This window comes from Emys orbicularis, chromosome 7 (assembly GCF_028017835.1).
Source record: "Emys orbicularis isolate rEmyOrb1 chromosome 7, rEmyOrb1.hap1, whole genome shotgun sequence".
Classification (NCBI taxonomy): domain Eukaryota; kingdom Metazoa; phylum Chordata; order Testudines; family Emydidae; genus Emys; species Emys orbicularis.
This window is the reverse complement of record NC_088689.1, coordinates 17,848,625-17,867,534: the sequence shown is the minus strand read 5'-3', so window position 1 is coordinate 17,867,534 and position 18,910 is coordinate 17,848,625. Positions and strand designations below refer to the sequence as shown.

Below are 18,910 nucleotides of genomic sequence, written 5' to 3'. Positions count from 1 at the left end.
GCCCCACCTCACCTCAGTCTTTGGTACTGCCAGTCACCATCTAGCCCCTGCTCACTGGGGCGGACTGCAGTATAATTGCCACTCATCATCGGCAAGGAGGGTTTGGACCTACTGCTTTTCCTATATCTGGGCTGCCCCTCTGCAGGGCCCTTAGCTTGGCCTGCAGCCTGGGGCTTTGCTAGGCTGGAGCTCCCCACCTCCCTCTGCCCTTCCCCAGCACTGCTCCAGCTCAGGTACCCTTCTCAACTCCCAGGCAGCCAGGTCCTTCTCTCTCAGATAGCTAGAGAGAGAGTGTTTCTTGGCTTCTGGCCCCAGCCCTCTTATAAGGGCCAGCTGGGCCCTCATTCCGCTAGCCACAGCTGTGGTCAGCTACCCACTCAGCTTCCCCAGCCGTTTTTAATCTTTCTTACTCCGCTGCAACCCTCTCCAGGGCTGCTTTCACCCTTCCAGGGCCGGAGCGGGGTGATCACCCCGCTACACAACCACTGGATGTCCCCTATGACATCTAATGTATTATCTTTCCTACTTCCCCCACGGCCATTTTATTTTTTTAATGTGATTTCCGCATTGCTGCAACCCCCTGCACATTCACTACTGCCCTAAGAACTCATCAACTATATGCCCAAAGCAAATTTTAGACAGGATTCTGTGACCCTCAAACACTTAGAATAGTATCTTACTCCACTGATTTCAGTGGGACTGCTCATGAAGCAAGATACCACTCTGTGTGAGTAAAGTTGGCATAATTAGGCTCCTGGCTATATCTGCCCCTATCTTTTTACACTGTTCAAAATGTCTGCTTTTCATTTAACTTTTTCACCCTACTGTGACTGGGAAATACTTAATCAGGCTTCCTCCTAACTCAGTAATAACTGTATCCTGGGTGCTTAAATATCTTGGACTTCAGCTTCTGACTTTGTTTGCTCAGAATAGGATTATTGTCTTGTAAAGAAGAAGCACACTCAACTTATCAGCTATATAACTAAATATATTGATTAACTTTGGATTTACTCTCTTGTCCAAAGACAAAAATCAAACTACATCTTTTGTTTTGCCTTCCTTCTGAATTAAAGCCACTGACCTTAAAGACAAAAGACTCACAGGGAAACCCTGACCCCACTGAAGTCAGTGGCAAACTCCTTTTGACTTCAAGGGAACCAGGATTTCACTCTAGGTGCCACACTCATCCCTGAGGTAATTCCACTCAAGCTGGTGGAGATATTACAGGAATGAATCCACTCATAGAATTATATCCACTAACTTCTAAAAATATATGTTCTGTATGTGGAGGTAACTGGTATGATGAGGGTACTCAGTGCCAGGGCCTTATTTAAATAAGTGCAGTATCTCTCCATAATAAGTGCTGAGAACTAGTATTGTAAAGGTACTTTGATATTAGTTGCTCCCACTAGCTTAAAACCATTCCTGCATGTGCATATGAACTCTGCTGGGCTTGACAGGGTGAACAATAGCACTGTCATGTCAGGTTAGTGCTAGGATGCTTTACAGCCTGATTCTGTGATTTACTGGGCACCCTCATCTCCCATTGACCCCTTGACTGTTCACGGAAAACCAACACAAAGGGGCTGTGAACATGAGCAAATCACAATGTAGAGATTTGGGGTAAAATTTTCAAAGGTGCCTACGGGCTCTAAGAAAGGTAGTTAGGTGCCTAAAGATGCAGATAGATGCCTAGTGGGATTTTCAAAAGTGCCCAGACACCTAATTTAGGAGCCTATCATTCCTCACATCCATTAGTGAACTCTTGCTTCAATCTGAAACTGCACCATCAATATAGAATTCCGAATACGGTGCTTCTGCTCCGCCTGCACTGCTCGTTTTGTTTTTTCTAAGCATGCTCTGTAACATTTCTCATATTATAAATAAGTTCAGGCTTACATAGTTTTGACTCTTATCATAATCAGAACCCAAAGAACAGGCTATAGTTACACAAGTTTTCCTGTTATCAAATGAAAGTGTGTTTAGTTTACAGTTCATAAAGCTGTCAAACGATCCATTAAATCTCTGGTACTTACAAACATGAGGCGTGTAGGTATGTTGTCTGATTGTACCAAAGGATTTTTATAAAGCCAGATTTCTTCTGGCTGGATAACTCTCTGGAATGGATCCAAAAACTCTGTAAAACTAAACATAACAATAAAAGATATTTTTTTCCAGTTCAAAAAGATTATGGATATTGAAATAATAGCCTTGCAGAACCCCCTCCCCCAAACTAATTAGGACACTTCAGCCATTAATCATCCACACATATTGCCACCCTACACCACTGTTATAGTTATATAACCTTCATACATATACACTCAGCAAAATGGTTCTGAAAATTGCATGAACTGCATCTTTTTAAAGAGTATCTTAAACTGCACTCAAGGGGATAAATGACCATTATTTTCTGCTCAAGGTACAACACTAGAACAGGATACCATGGGAAGAAGGTGCCATGTACAGAAAAAGAAAAACACTAATTGATAAAAGTCATAGCATCCAAATTTCAAGTCTCGGGATACAAAGTTTGGGGTTCAAAAACTAGTAGTCCTATAGTCATTAGGCAGATAGAAAGATACAATGAAGAGAATTTCTCCCATTGACAGAAAGAACAGGATAATCTTTACAAAACATCTTTTCCAAAAGACACTTGGTCCCCTAAAAAAGACCCAGCTGGCGAGCTCTTTAGATTTGGAATATGGACAAGTGACGGTGTCCAGCCTTTGAAAATGGAAAGAGCTATTACTGAAGTCAAGCTAGTAAGTCCCTTCTCTCTTGTTCAGATAACTTTGATTGGTTGTCTTTTAGAGTCTGAATACTTTAATTGGGTAGAAATGTCCTCTGGAACTTTGGGGACAACCTGGAGGTCTAGATTTATTTGTAGCTCTTGCAAAATGTCAGTCTAATATCATTCCTCCATGTCCTCTGACCTCTTCATCTTAAGGCAAAAGTGAGATGCTAGAAAGATGGAAAAATTCAAGAGGAAGAAAGGATGTTTATCTTACAATTGGGGAATGCAGGTGGAGGTGGGGATGTGAACCAACTAAGAAAAGCAGGATTTGAAAGGAAATGCGATAGTCTAAAATAATGTAGGGCCACATTTATAAAAGTATTTACGTGCCTAGTGGGATGTACAAAAGTGCTTAAGCTCCTAACTCCAATTGAAGTCAATGGAAGTTAGGCACCTACCTTGCTTAGTCACTTTTGTAAGTCCAATCGGGCATCTATCTGCATACCTTTGTAAATCTGGGCCATAGGAACACAAGTCTTCTGAAACAGAAAATCTCATCCAGGTCTCATAGCTCCTTCAGAAATCCACCTGAAACTTCTTGTCAATATCATGACTAAGGCTACAAGAAAGCCCGATACAATAAAGGCTGCCAAATAATATATGCAAAAAGAAAAAAAACCCACCTTAATTTGTTGGCTGAATCCTCTTTCCTCGTTTTCTTCCCCACTACCACACACATTCTTTTAAAAGCTTGAATAGAAATCTAGAATATTTACAAATTTGTGGCATACAATAGATTGAGCCCCATTTACGAGTCTGGGCCAAAAACTAAATGAAATAATGCTGATACTTTAGAAAACCAGAAACTCTCTCAAAGGGCTGTGAACACTAGGCCATTTAAATGAATCATAGCAATGATTTTAGGATTCCGCCAGTTCTATTATCAAGGTCAATAAACCCAAGAACATTAAAAAGGCTAGAAATACTAAAACTTCTCCCTTTAGGTTACTTCCTAAAAAAAGGAAATCTGCTGGGTCTAGAAAACACAACACACTTTCTCATGCGCCTGGTGATTTTTTTTTTTTTTTTCCCTGTAGGACAACTGGCAAATAAAGGACATTCTAAACAATGCTTTTTTGTTTTGTTTTGCTTTAAAGAAAGGGATTAAATAATTGTTTCCAGCAAATTTTATTTTCTTTTGAATTTATCAGCTGTACAAAAATTGCTTCAAGTCAGATTTTAAAAGTTCTCTGTTAAGACAAAGATTTTATATAGATTCAGTGGGAGATTTTCAAAGGGACAAATGACACCCAAAGGTTAAAATAAACACCACACACACTTTCCATACAATATTTTTCTTGTTGGTTAGGTAGGGCCTAATCAAGTCTGTTAAGATACCATTTCACTGTTTGAGCTAAACAGATTAAGAAGAAGATTTTTGTTGTAAAAATATTTTACAGATGATTTTTCTGTGCTCAGATAACTCAAGTCTGGCTATGTTTGAGAACTTCTGACTCCTCATGTGCTACACACGTGTGCAGTCCTCTTTGAGAAATACACGCTTTGCTACTGTTGAAAAAGATCAGTTAAGATGCTCTAATTGTAATACAACACTGCTGCTTAGTGGTTGTGAAAAAAATTCAGATAACTCGCCAGGACCCTGTCCTCCTGTCTGTTGAAAACATACGCGCGTGCGCACACACACACACAGACCATTCGCCAAAGCGGAACGAAGCTTTGGGGTCCAGTTTGACACATTGTTAAGCCAACTATCAGGTAGATTCAGGGTATGTCTACATTTGAGCTGGAAGGTGTGATTTCCAGCTCATGTAGACATACCCATGCTAGCTTTGCTCAATATAGTACCTAAAAATGGTAGTGTGATCACAGCAGCACAGCCAGCGACTTGGGCTAGCCGCCTGAGAATGTAGCCAGGGGTTTAGAACTGGATTGTTTTGGGGGCAGCTAGCCCAAGTGGCTGCACATGCCGCCATAGTTGCAGCTATTTTTAAGGGCTAGCTCAAGCAGAGCTATCATAGGTACATCTATGCAAAATAGGACTCGCACCTCTCAGCTCCAATGAAGACCTACTCTCAGTGGTGAAAAAAACCTTTCCACACCCACAGCTCTGTAGGAAATGCCACCCTCCCACTGGACTGCGGATCTGGTCACAGTGATGCATATGCTAGTCATGCCCACGCTGGATTACTGTAACTCACCGCATCTGAGGCTGAATGTTGAAAATATGCAAAGGTGCCAGCTTGTGCAGACTGTGGCTGCCTGCCTCCTCAGCAGGCTGCTATGAGTATATCAGGGATTATGTCTCCATCAGTGGCCAATCTGGAGAAGTAAACTTCTCTATACTAGGCAGAGTCAAAGACAAAATGCATGAGAGTTGGAGGTAAAGCATTCTCAGCTGAGGGTGTTCTATATGGTTTGGAAAGGATACCAGTATGGTCATGCGAGTCATTCTGGGAAAGTTGAAGGCCACCAAGAATCACAGTTCTACTATATCTAATGCACTTCACACTCCTAGTTGTAAAAGTGGAGTGGCATGGGGAGGGCAAGGATTGCTCCTGAGAGTGCTTATCCAGACATACATATATAGACAAGCACATGTGTCTGGATAGCCAAGCAATGAAACAAAAGCTACTGCTAGAATTTCAGCGAATGCAGTTATTGTAATGTCACATCTTAAATGACACCTTCCCCAGTGTATCTAGTGGTCTCACTGACTCAAGGATGTGTTTCAAGGCATTGAAAAGACAGACATGCCAAGGAACGCCTTGAAGCATAGACACACTCTTTGATATGTCTACTCTAGGCCTTGATGCATTTCCTCAAGCTATGAAGACCAATGGATACATGTGCATTGATGCTTCAAGGCAGTGCATCTAGTTGTATGAGCATTAGTGCACTCCTTGAAATGTGTCACATTAGACCACACATTTATATAAACACACATTTGGGTATATGAACAAACGACAGCACAATTAAAGGTTTGGGGGCTTTCTGCTTCTTTGCCTTCTGTCTCCTTTTTTTCCTCTTAAAACCAAAAAGTATTCATTAAACATTTGTTTGAGAAGTTAAACAAATGTAAAGAAAAACAAATGTATAGTTCTCATGGGAATCAACACCCAACCACACTGCAAATACATATTAAGGCATAAAAGTTAACCCCCTTAAAAGCAATGCAAAGTACTACATATGCAAAGGAGAACAAATTATAATAAAAAATGTTAGCATATTTTGGCTCTAGGCGGAATCATAACTGAATTTTCTGATTATTAAGCTTCCAAAATCTTTGTAATCTTCTAAGGACAGATTTAATTTTGTCTCAGCACTTAACCAACAATTATAATGATATATTTTGTAATAACAATGCTGTGTCCACACAGCTTATTAAATTTGTTTATGAATATCTTGCTTCCCTTTAATTGTTTCTATGAAATATGGTCAAGTACTGCATTGGAACATAATGAACAAAAAGTAAAGCAATTTGCTGAAATTGAACAAGAATCAATTAAAAAAATCATAACTGAACAAAAGGAAGCAGAAGTGGATGTTGTTGTGTGAGCAATAAAGAAAGAAACAATAGAATGAGAGGGAATGAAAAAAAAGAGACTGTACCAGAAAAAAAAAAATCACATTTTTGTATAGAAAGACCAATTATTTTTCATACCAGTTCACATCACCGGTGGGCAACAGGATCTAAGAATTCACTAGCTTTGAATGCATATGTCCTATTAAACAATCATGTGGATACACTGGTTTCCTAAGTTTCCTGATAATGAATGATTTACGTTCCTTGGTCCGGTTTGATAGTGCAGTCTATTACTATTCATAAGCTACCACAAGTTTGGATGAGTATGTATATTAGTAATAAATGGCTATAATCTTTTTTGCCAGGTCTTACGCAAAGAAAAATGGATACTTTGTATCATAAATCAAAACATAGCCACATCCATCCTTGAATAAAGAAAATCTCATGTTTCCTGGGTTGTAACTTAGAAAGTTTACACTTTATTCTTATGAGCAAATATAGGATTTACTTTGCTTTCCTCTTTCCCTCCCTTTCCGTACTTTTATAGGTTTGGGAAAATGTATAACATTTGTTAGTAATAGTCTAACAGACAAAAAGACAAAATGTTCAAACATAACAGCCTGAGTCAAAGCCTTAAGTGAATGGAAAGACTCCCACTGGCTTGGATCAAGCCCTTGGGATATTTGAAGAAGCCTAAAGGAGTTTGACACCCTAATCTCATTAAAATTCAACTGAAATTGGGTGCCAAGTTCACTTAGGCTTCTTTGAAAATCCCAGCTTTATGGTCTAACCAATCCGCTCCTAAATTGGCATTTAAGCACCTAAATAAAAGTGGTCTGATTTTCAAAGGCACTGAGCACCAACAGTCCCTATTGACTTCAATTTGATTTAAGGGTGCGCGGGACTTCTAAAACTGAAACCACTTGTATGTAGGTGCCTAATCATGGATTTAAGAGCCTAAAGCTAGATATTAGGGTTTTAAATGTTTGTCCTAAATAATGTTGTCAATAAAAACCATCCAGGGATACAGAATTAACCAAACTTCCTATGGGCATCACAAAAATATCCACAAGGAATCTGGGAATTGTGCCTCCACTGTAACCACTGCCACTGGCATTAAAAACCACAAATAAGGACTAGGGTTGCTCTTTGAATCATAACCTTTTATTGTTTCAAATTGACTGCATATGGTATCTGCAATCATAGAATCATAGAACTGGAAGGTACCTCGAGAGGTCATCTAGTCTAGTCCCCTGCACTCAAGGCAGGACTAAGTTTTATATGTGTTGGCATTCAGCAGTGTGAAGTCATAAGGAACCAGGGACATCAAAAAGTTTCTGGGATCAGAAAGAGTGGAGATAAAAGTAGAACAGCAAGCAGGAAAACATCTCAGGAGAGTGACAGTGAGTGCAAAGGCAGAGAGAGATCAAAAAGAGCCCAAAGTCTACTAAACTTGTAGATACCAAATATTAATTGTGTCACCTAGGGACAGAGACTGCATGTTTTAGGATGGCTAAATGTAAATGTATACATTGAAGAACAAAGAACGTAAGCCATATTTAGCGTATGGGGGACTCTATCCTGGGAAGTAGCGACCCTGAAAAAGATTTGAGGGTCGTGGTGGATAATCAGCTGAACATAAACACCCAGTATGACACGGCGGCCAAAAGAATTGATGCGATACCTTGGATACATCAACAGGGGAATCTCAAGTAGGAGTAGAAAGATTATTTTACTTCTGAATTTGGCACTGGTGTGACTGCTGCTGGAATACTGTGCCCAGTTCTGGTGTCCACAATTCAAAAAGGATGTTGATAAATTGGAAAGGGTTCAAAGAAGGGCCAGGAGAATGATTAGAGGATTAGAAAACATGCCTCATAGTGATTAAACTCCTTGAGTTTATCTATTTAACTTAACAGAGGGAAGGTTAAGGGGTGACTAGATTGGGGTGTAAGTATCTACATGCGGAACTTGGACTCTTCAGTTTATCAGAAAAAGGTATAATATGACCTAGTGCATGGAACTTGCAGCTACACATACTCAGACTGGAAATAAGGCATAATTTTTTAACAATTGGAACAATTTACCATGGGTCATCATGGATCACTGACAATTTTAAAATCAAGATTGGATGTTTTTCTAAAAGATATGATCTAAGAATGATTTTGGGGACGTTCTATGGCCTGTGTTATACAGGAGGTCAGACTAGATGGTCACAATGGTCCCTTCTTGTTTTGGAATCTATGACTAGAGCTCATCAGATTATTTCTTGCGAATAATTCTTCTGATGAATTTAGATCTTTATTTTTTCTGTTCACAAATAGTCCAAGAACTGGTTGCAATGTGCAGTTGTTCACCTAATAACTGGTGGAAATGTGTAGTGCAGGGAATCATTGACTTCAATAGGACACCACATGGTCTACTCACATGCACTATGGCTTATTCATAAATTAGTAACTGTACTTGATATTTGCATTTCCTGCCACATGATGAGTCACATGAGGTAAAATTTTTCAAAAGTTTCTAAATGGTTTAGCAGTCTAAGCCTCATTGAAAGTCAGGCTCCTAAGTCACTTAAGTGCTTTTTAAAAAGTTTCTCCATGTTATTTTTTCTATTCCTTGACTCAGTAACCTAAACTTTATAAACAAGAGGCGTCCATTGCCATTTGAAAATTACCTGCAAACTTGTCAGGAGTTTGAGGAATTTGTCCACTATTCATATTTATTTCTGTATTTATTTATTATAATCAATACATACATCCAATTTTTAAAATGCCCGTGCTCCAGAAAAATACACACTCTAGAAACATCAGCTGTGCTGCCTTACCCACAGAGCCAAAGCTAATGAACCACAAAATTAATAAATCAAAAGCACTTGTCCAAATCTTTGTGGGAATAAAAAGAACTATGCAAGCTGGCCAGAGGTAACTCTTCCAGTCTGAGAACATTTGCATATATTTCCTCCTGCTAGCATTTGCATGATTTAAACTTTTTTACAAACATTCTTGGAAATGAAACCTCCATCCCCTAAATGTTTGTGAATTTAGATCAGAACTCAAAAGATAATGAATTTCTATGGGAACTGAGGCGCTTGACTTTGTGAAGGATCAAGCCCTATCTGAGTCACCCAACAGCACACAGAAAGCCTGTGGCAAAGTCAGGAATTGAACCTAGCTCTCCAGACACTCACTCTAGTAGCTTAACATAGATGAACATAATTTGTTGGGAAATAGTCAACATGGTTTTTGTAAAGGGAAATCATGCCTCACCAATCTACTAGAATTCTTTGAGGAGGTCAACAAGCATGCGGACAAAGGAGATCCAGTGGATATAGTGTATTTAGATTTTCAGAAAGCCTTTGACCAGCTCCCTCACTAAAGGCTCTTAAGCAAAATAAGCAGTCATGGGATAAGAGGGAAGGTCCTCTCATGGATTGGTAACTGGTTAAAAGATAGGAAACAAAGCATAGGAATAAATAGTCAGTTTTCAGAATGGAGAGAGGTAAATAGTGGTGTCCCCCAGGGATCTGTACTGGGCCCAGTCCTATTTAACATATTCATAAACGATCTGGAAAAAGGGGTAAACAGTGAGTTGATACAGATGATACAAAACTACTCAAGATAGTTAAGTCCCAGGCAGACTGCGAAGAGCTACAAAAGGATCTCACAAAACTGGGTGACTGGGCAACAAAATGGCAGATGAAATTTAATGTTGATAAATGCAAAGTAATGCACACTGGAAAACATAATCCTAACTATACATATACAATGATGGGGTCTAAATTAGCTGTTACCACTCAAGAAAGATCTTGGAGTCACTGTGGATAGTTCTCTGAAATCATCCACTCAATGTACAGCGGCAGTCAAAAAAGCGAACAGAATGTTGGGAATCATCAAGAAAGGGATAGATAATAAGACAGAAAATATCATATTGCCTCTATATAAATCCATGGTATGCCCACACCTTGAATACTGCGTGCAGATGTGGTCGCCCCATCTCAAAAAAGATATATTAGAATTGGAAAAGGTTCAGAAAAGGGCAACAAAAATGATTAGGGGTATAGAACGGCTTCCGTATGAGTAGAGATTAAGAAGACTGGGACTTTTCAACTTGGAAAAGAGGCGACTAAGGGGGGATATGATAGAGGTCTATAAAACCATGAGTGGTATAGAGAAAGTAAATAAGGAAGTGTTATTTACTCCTTCCCATAATACAAGAAAAAGGGGCCACCAAATGAAAGTAATAGGTAGCAGGTTTAAAACAAACACAAGAAAGTATTTTTTCACGCAATGCACTGTCAACATCTGGAACTCCTTGCCAGAGGCTGTTGTGAAGGCCAATACTATAATGGGATTCAAAAGGAAGCTAGATAGATTCATGGAAGATAGGTCCATCAATGGCTATTAGCCGGGATGGGCAGGAATGGTGTCCCTAGCCTCTGTTTGCCAGAAGCTGGGATTGGGTGACAGGGCCTGGATCACTTGATGATAACCTGTCTGTTCATTCCCTTTGGGGCACCTGCCATTGGCTACTGTCAGAGGACAAGATACTGGGCTTGATGGACCTTTGGTCTGACCCAGTATAGCCGTTCTTATGTTCTTAACCACAAGACCAGGCTTCCACTCCAGCGTACTGTAAGGGATCCCACTCTGAATGGATAAGTGCACAAACTAACATGAGTTAAGACTCCAGAATAATTAAATATTCACAAAGGTGAATGAGTTTTATTTGCCAGCAAACAAGTTCATATCAAGAGAAAAATGGGTGAGGAAATAGGTCCCCCTCCAACTTCAATTTAAAAACATGTGTCCGATGCATACCTGGGACTCATCATCCACTTACTTATCCTACAGAACGAGCATGATGTTGAGCTTAACATGTTTCAGGTGAACACTGCCCATTGTCAATCAGGAAGACAAAGTGACATATTAGTTCCTCCTCTTCTGCCTATGGTGCTATGTCCAGCTGAGTGACTCCAATGTGAAGTCAGAAGGACAGCAGGCGAAAAGGAGAGAGAGATAGCAGGGATTGGAGGCAGGGAAATGACTAGCAATGGAGGTGGAAGAGAATATGGATAACAAGAAAAAGAGAAAGAAATTGGGGGAGGGAAAAAAAGCGGAAAGTAAGAACTGGGTGTGAAAAAGGAAAAGGACGAGAAAGAAGAGAGAAACAAAAAAGGAGTGGAACAGCATCTGCCATCACTGATAGTGAGACCAGGAGCCAGAAAAAAACTGCTCCAGAAAACATAGTTTAGGAATCTGAAGTGCAGAATGAAGAGATATAGACTAAGGCAGAGGATTTAAAACAAATAAACTGCGCAAGAAAAAATGCTGTATGCATGGGTGCAGTTTGGGGGAGAGTGGGGGACATTGCCCCTCCAAACTGCAAGCTTTGGGAATTCCCCCAGCTGGCCTGGCTGGAGCTGCCCCTCCCCCAAATATAGAAGTCAAACTACGCCTATACTTATATGCAGCATAGGTGTAACCGTGTCAGTCCCAGGATATTAGAGAGAGACAAGGTGGGTGAGGTAATATCTTTTACTGCACCTTGCAAGAAAAAAATGCTCAGGTGAAGGAGTGTTTGGTACAAAAGACTAAAAATGATATACCAAGCTGGCTCCTCTTTCTGCCCAGATTGGTAGGGAATGAAAGTGGTGATGTGCTGTTTGGTGAATTATGTGAGAGGAATCTGCTGGTCTCAGTCCAGTTCTTAATGGACAGCATAATGGTAGTCACTTGAGTCAATGGATACTGATCCCAATCATGTGAGGACACTGGCTACCAGGTTCTTGCTATCCAGGATGGTATTGGCAGTGCTCCTATACTGGAAGATGTAACGCCTGCCCACATAGTAACCAACAAAGCAAAACACAAAGAGAAGCAAACCCAAGTTCAATCTTAGCAGCTGAACAAGCCAAAGCAGAAGGAACTGTTTTGGGAATATCCCTGTCATATGACCTTTGTCACCCTGACCCCAGATAATGTGATTGGATGTCAGGAAATAAAGTCTAGTCTCTGAAAGGAATTACAGAGAGATGTCTACATCATAAAATAATGTCATCAAAATGGTATCCCTCTGGGTAGTATCATATATATCAGTATATATAAAACTAGTAATAGTAACTCAGAGAATGGATGGGCTCAACATGATGCCTGGTAAATTAGAGGTTAAGATTCTGGCCCAGGCAGCTCCCACAGCTCCCACCAATTAGGTTGCTAAGCTCCTGATGGAGTTATAAAGGTAATTGTCAATAGGTAGCTCTGTTCCCAGAGGATATAAACCCAGCAGGAAGGGGACTGAAGGGCTTGCTCCTGAGAATTTGAGGAGGCCAGATGGGTCTACTACTCATAGATGCCACTCATGTACTTCATGTACTTCAAGGCATGGGAAGCTTCCCCTTTACTGACTGTGAGCCACAGGCAGCACAAGCCTTTTTGTCTCTACTTTGAAGCCTTTATTTTGTGACTGAAATGGAGTGTTCATATTCCTGTTTTCCCTCCCCTGGTGCAATCTGGTGCCCACTCTTTCTCCCCTCCTCTCCCCACCTGTTACAATAGCTGAGAAACAAAAAGGAAGTCCAGACAGATACTAAATAAGTGAGAAAGGAAGAAAGAACATTAGAAATAGAGTAATGTAAAAATAAAATAGGAAAGAAATTCCCTTTTTTTTTTTTTTGGTGTGGTTGTGGCAGGTCTTTGTTGCTGATTAATCTTTTATCCTCAAATACCAAGAGACTAGATCTCCTTTCTTCTAAGCAATACCTGTAGGCAAGTGGATCTAAGCCTGCAACTGCTTTGAATATAGTTCCCTATATGCCCTACTAAATTCCAGAGAGGTAACAGCAAAATTACAAAGGTCAATGAATCTCTCACATAAAACATAAGAAGGCTGTTTAAAATAAAAGAATGGAAATTAGAGTAATGTCAGTTAAAATGAAGATAAATATTCACTCTTTGAAAATGAGTTGGCTATCTAATATTCTTCATAACTCTCAGGATGAGTTAACATATCAATATTTACCATACTGGCAAAGACTAGCAATGTATTGGACTCATTACCTTTTCAGTGAATTAGGGATTATATGGACACCTCTCTGCCTGAATATTTTCACGACCACTGTGCATTTCAGTAGTTGAATGTAATAATAAAAGCATCTAGAGCACATCTTTAACCTCAAACTGTTTTGCAAACTGTGACCCTTATCCTGCAATTGGATCCATGTGGGGGGAACCCCCTGAAGTCAAGGAGGTTTTGTATGGGTTTATTTGATTACAGGATGCATGTGTGTTTTTACACATGCACAATGGGCAACAGGTGGGGAGAGAGGAAAATGCTGGCCAAAGACCACTGGGCAAATGTTTACTCTTAGAAAAAATGCCTTGGGATCTTTAATGTCTGCAGAGCAGATGGAACATTATAGAATCATACAGTATCAAGGTTGGAAGGGACCTCAGGAGGTCATCTAGTCCAACCCCCTGCTCAAAGCAGGACCAATCCCCAGACAGATTTTTGCCCCAGATCCCTAAGTGGCCCCCTCAAGGATTGAACTCACAACCCTGGGTTTAGCAGGCCAATGCTGTTAAATTGTAATGAACTCTATTTTCCATTGTACGGAATGAGTTGCCAGGATTTGAATGTGAGGCTTGGATTACTAAATCATCCCCTCCAGCTGCAACATGTAGTCCCCTCCAAAATAATCATTTAAAAGGTACTGATACGACATTATTTGTCCACCTCCCTACTGAATAACTGTAGATTTTTTCATTCATAGTATCAAAATATCACCTCTTCTATGCATTTAATATTACTCAAGGAAACAGGGATTTGGGGATTTATTTGGAAGGAGGGTTGGTCACTTTGTGGACTTCTGCAAATAAAGGGCAAATATTAAATGCCTGAGATGGACCATGGCTGTGATGTAAAGGGGAGTTAACAGAGCAGAAGTAGATAGTTGGGGCAGTGGCAGGGCAAGATAAGAAGTGATGACTGTAGTTTATCACTGCTATTCTGCTTGCCACCTGGAAGCTGGAAGAATTCTATCAAAGCTACTAAAATGCTGCTGAACAGTTGTCATCGTTGGGGAGATAACCTGACTTTATATTAGCATAAAGGTTAGTCTCAGGAGGGAGCTCTGCCTCTAACTAGATTTTTATGCAGTCATTTGGGAGACTAAGAATTCCTTAGCTGGAAGCAAATGAAAAGAGAACTATATGTTAGAAGTACAATGAAAAGACTAAGGTCTTATTATTATTGATGATCTGTAATCTCATTAAAAGAAACCTGACACCATCAATAAAACTTAAATCAATTAAACTTTTATTTAGTTTGGAAAAGGGTGCTTGGCCTAGTGATTAAAGCACAGGACTAGGCATCAGGAGAGCCTTTCCCTTTGTGCCACTGACTTGCAATGAGACCTTGCTCAAGTCCCTTAGGCCAAAAGTTTGGTGCATAAAGCTAAGCACCTAAGTCTGTATTTGGGCACCTCAATGAAGGTATGTCTTCACTAGCATGAAGACTGGCTGTGTAGTCACGGCACCAGCGCTAGGAGAGAGCCTGGCTCCCAGCGCTGGTGCACTGTCTATACTGCCACTTTACAGCGCTGAAACTTGCAGCGCTCAGGGGTGTGTTTTTTCACACCCCTGAGCGAGAAAGTTGCAGCGCTGTAAAGTGGCAGTGTAGACAAGACCTTAGGGGTCTAATTTTCACAGCTGTGGAGTATCCACAACTGACTGGTATCACAGTATGAAAATGTTGGCCTTAACTTCTCAGTGTCTCCGTTCCCTCATCTATAAAATGGGGCATTATTATATCTATCCCTTAACAAGGATGTTGTGAGGATTCAGTTATTAATGTTTGTGAAGTATTGTTCGATTATTTGATAGAAGGTGGTTGTTATAACACATTATAGCTGCACTGAAACAAATAGGTTAAATAAATATCAAATTTCCACTTGCACTGAAAGGAGATAAAGAAACAGCTATATTGATTCAAAGGGAGTTTTGTCTCCTTCATTTTAATAGCTAAAATGCTGCATTATATACTTCCAAACACAGTGATATGCAATGTTTACTCTCACTTTTGATTATCAGTCTATAATCCTGATGTGAAACTTTACCGGCTTTGCTTGTCCTGAGGGACATGGCTATTTAATATTAATCAGAAACACTGTATGAAGATAATTCATAAATTGTTTTTATTGTTCCAGAAATGAAAAACCTGGTGCCTCACTTTATTCATGGTGACCCTGTGATTATGGGTTGGTATTTATTATGACTGATAGGGATAGCAACAGAAAATAAGAGACCGGAAATCACACTGCTGCAAAGTACAGGACTTCTTATAACCAATCTTGGATCAATGGCCAATAGGGCAGCATGAGACTGAAGAATCAGTGTGGGCGGATTGTATTTTTAAGGTCCTATATCTTGTGAGCAGACAGAGCTCAAAATGCTTGCTTTATGCCATTTCCTTTTATCTTTAACTTTAGCGGTTCTGATTCTCCCACAATTCCATGCTTCTACCCATACCTGCAGGGCAGTGTTTCCCAACCTGTTCAGGTTGGCAACCCCTTACTCCACTTATTTCTGTATGTGTTTCAAGAGGTTGACAGAGAATATTTGATCTTGAAGGGTAAGGTTGTGTGTAGAGTGGGGCAGTATGATTTTCTTTGCTTTAGATTATAACAACATGTGCAATGCCTTGTGGCCACCCTTATTGCCTTTTGTGACCTGCCAAGGGATTGTGACCCACCAGTTGAGAAACACTGATATAGGGCCTGATCCAACTTTCATTGAAGTCAATGGGAGTTGTATCAAAACCATAATGCCTTTCCTGAGCTGGTCCACAAAGTCCTTTTCCCTATTTAGGGCTTGACCCCTAAACATGTTGAGAATTCTGGCTCCAATTCAGCAAAGCACTTAAGCATGTGAGTAGTTTCATTGAGTCCAACAAAATGATGTGCAAGCTTAAAGTTAAGCACATGCTTAAGTGCTTTGATGTATCAGGGCCAGAATGTATCTTGCAGGATTGAGCCCTTTAAAGCATTCCCAAACATTCACTCCTTTTGTGATACCAACAAGGAATCACTTGGCTAGGTCATCTAGTCGTTTATCTCAATTGTCTACCACTGAATGGGTGGGTGAAGTAATATGTGGATAATCTAAGCACTATACCCAGATAGGCAGACACCCTTTTCTCAGCCTATGTATTATATAATTTTTTTAACATTAGCTTTAATAAAAATTTTAAATCTGTTATTGGACCAACTTCCATTGGCAAGAGAGACACGCTTTTGAGCTTACAGAGAGCTCTTCTTCAGGTCTGGGAAACTTACTCAGAGCGTCACAGCTAAACACAAGATGGAACAGATTGTTTAGCATAAGTAGTTAACACATATTTCAAGGGACCATTCAAGATAAAATGGTGAGTTAACAACCCTCCAGACACAAGTAGGAAAGTGGAGGTGGGGAGGAGCTAGGAGGGATTGTTAATGGGTTATAGATTGTTGTAATAAGCCATAAGTCCAGTGTCTCTATTCAGTCAATGAATTTTAGTGTCAAACGAAGTTATGACTTTAGGCTCCCAGGCTCATCTTCTGAAAGTGTTGTGCAGGTTTCCTGTGAGGATTGATCGGTCAGATGTAGAGTGATTGCTTTGTGAAAAGTGTTCACCCACAGGTGATATGATGTTTTTGTCTTTTATAATTTTCCTTTGGGAGTTCAGTTGAGAGCATAGTGATTGTCTGATTTCATACACATAGTTGTTATTGGGGCATTTAGTGAACTGGATGAGGTACACTACACATTGTGATGGACATGTGTAGGACCTATGGATCTTCAAAGATATGTTGTGAGGGGTATTGATCATTGTAGCAGTGGAGATGTGTCTGCAGGTTTTGCATCTGTTGTTCTGGCAGGGTCTGGTGCCACTTTAAGTTGGTGTGTCCTAGTCTGTGGGAAGCTTGCTTCTGATGATGAGCTTGGAGAGGTTGTTTGAAGGCCAGAAGAGGGGGTTCAGGAAAATTTATTTCAGGATGGGGTCCCCAATGAGTATAGGTTGTAATTGTTTGATGATACCCTGTATGGGTTCCAATGAGGGGCAGTAGGTGACAACTAGGGTTGTGCGGTCGGAGAGTCAGAGTTAGTTTCCAAGACCTGAAGAAGAGCTCTGTGTAAGCTCAAAAGCTTACAACCTCTATAATAAATAACAACAATTAGCTGCTAAAACCGCATGGGAAAGAAAGTTGCACAGGCACTTCACCACTGACGTTGCTGCAGCACAGAGAAGGATTTAGGCTTAATTGGAGAGACCACGACAACAGGCTAGGCCTCACTGGTGCCTTGTGACAGGAATATAGCTAACAGACTGGTACAGATGTTTTCAAGACCAGTAAACTTTTCTAAGATGTGGCCCTGGACTAGTGATCAGATGATCTTTTATTACTGAGAAATTGTGTTTACTCAGCCTCCCAATAATTTGCAATCCTCACACTCTCCTGGGTATCTTGAATAAATAAGCTGCAGTGACCTTACAGTGTTTATACAAAATTAACAATGTTTCCTCTGTAGCACCAAACTTTGCTCCATTTAAAACATCAAAAATTCAGCATGTTTTTGCCCAGGAGATGTTTGAAGGAAATCAATAGGGAAAGCATCAAATAATTATGAACAAAAAGAGAAGTGAATTGGGGACTGGGGGTGAAGGACTATAAAAGCAATTTGTTCCTATGCTAATCAAGGAATGGAAAGGTAAGAGAGTTGCTAGGAATATTTTTATTTAATGCCACTGAAAATCAGAATGCTGGTTTTCAAGGCGTGGATCTGGCTAGGATAAATAGGTTGCAGTTGATGCCAAAGACTTTTCAATGCTTTAAATCAGAGGCGGTCATGCTAAATTTAATCAGTGCATACACCAGTACCCCACTAGACCTTGACATTTATGGAACCTCATTTTGATTAAAATTCTATTTAAAATCAGTTGTAACATGAGTTTTAAACCACACAGCCATTAAAAAGGGAATGTAGATGTTACCTAGCAGCTATGTGTTCTTGGGGAAGCAGGGCCCAGTACCCAGCCTGTCTGACTCACGAAAGACACCCCCCCGCCCCCCCCCCCCACTCACAACCCAGCCTCTGCTTGAACCAAATCTGCATCAGAAGAAAGGCTTACAAAAAGCAATGAAAAGGCAGTGGGAGACACACCTAAACTCTTGGGATAAGGATGACAGAATTAAGGAAACTCCCCTAGCCTCATTTGCATCGAAGATGGAACAAGGAGGCATCGCCATTAGCATACAGAATGGAGAACAGAGATTCCAAGGCAAGAACTGCACGGAACTCTGGGACCAGAAAAGCAGGAAAGCACTGCATGATCTCTGCTCCAGATGTCAATGAACCCACTCCTGCACACACCCAGCTCAGTAGTTTTCAGACCAATTCTAGTAATAAATCCTTTATTGGTATCCAAAATAGTGAAGCTCCCTAATTGCATTGTGAGCTCCCTCCAAGGAACACCGCAGAAAGCCAGAAATAATCAGCTTCCATGGTCTAGCCTGAACAAAACAACTTTGGTATACTCCCTTGTTTACACATAAACAAATCTAGTGTTCTCCCTTGAACCATTGCTGTTTCTCT

At 40.3% G+C, this 18,910-nt stretch overlaps 1 protein-coding gene across 1 annotated transcript in view; it reads right to left on the bottom strand.

Annotated features, from left to right (window-relative positions):
* The window catches only part of PLPP4 (phospholipid phosphatase 4), a 62,390-nt gene extending 58,917 nt beyond the window's left edge, over positions 1-3,473 (bottom strand). The window contains exons 1-2 of the mRNA XM_065407581.1: positions 3,418-3,473; positions 2,037-2,145 (exon numbers count right to left, since the gene is read on the bottom strand). Of these exons, the coding sequence (XP_065263653.1) occupies positions 2,037-2,145; positions 3,418-3,473 (165 nt within the window). The remainder of the gene's footprint in view (positions 1-2,036; positions 2,146-3,417) is intronic.
* Between the last annotated feature and the right edge of the window lie 15,437 nt (positions 3,474-18,910).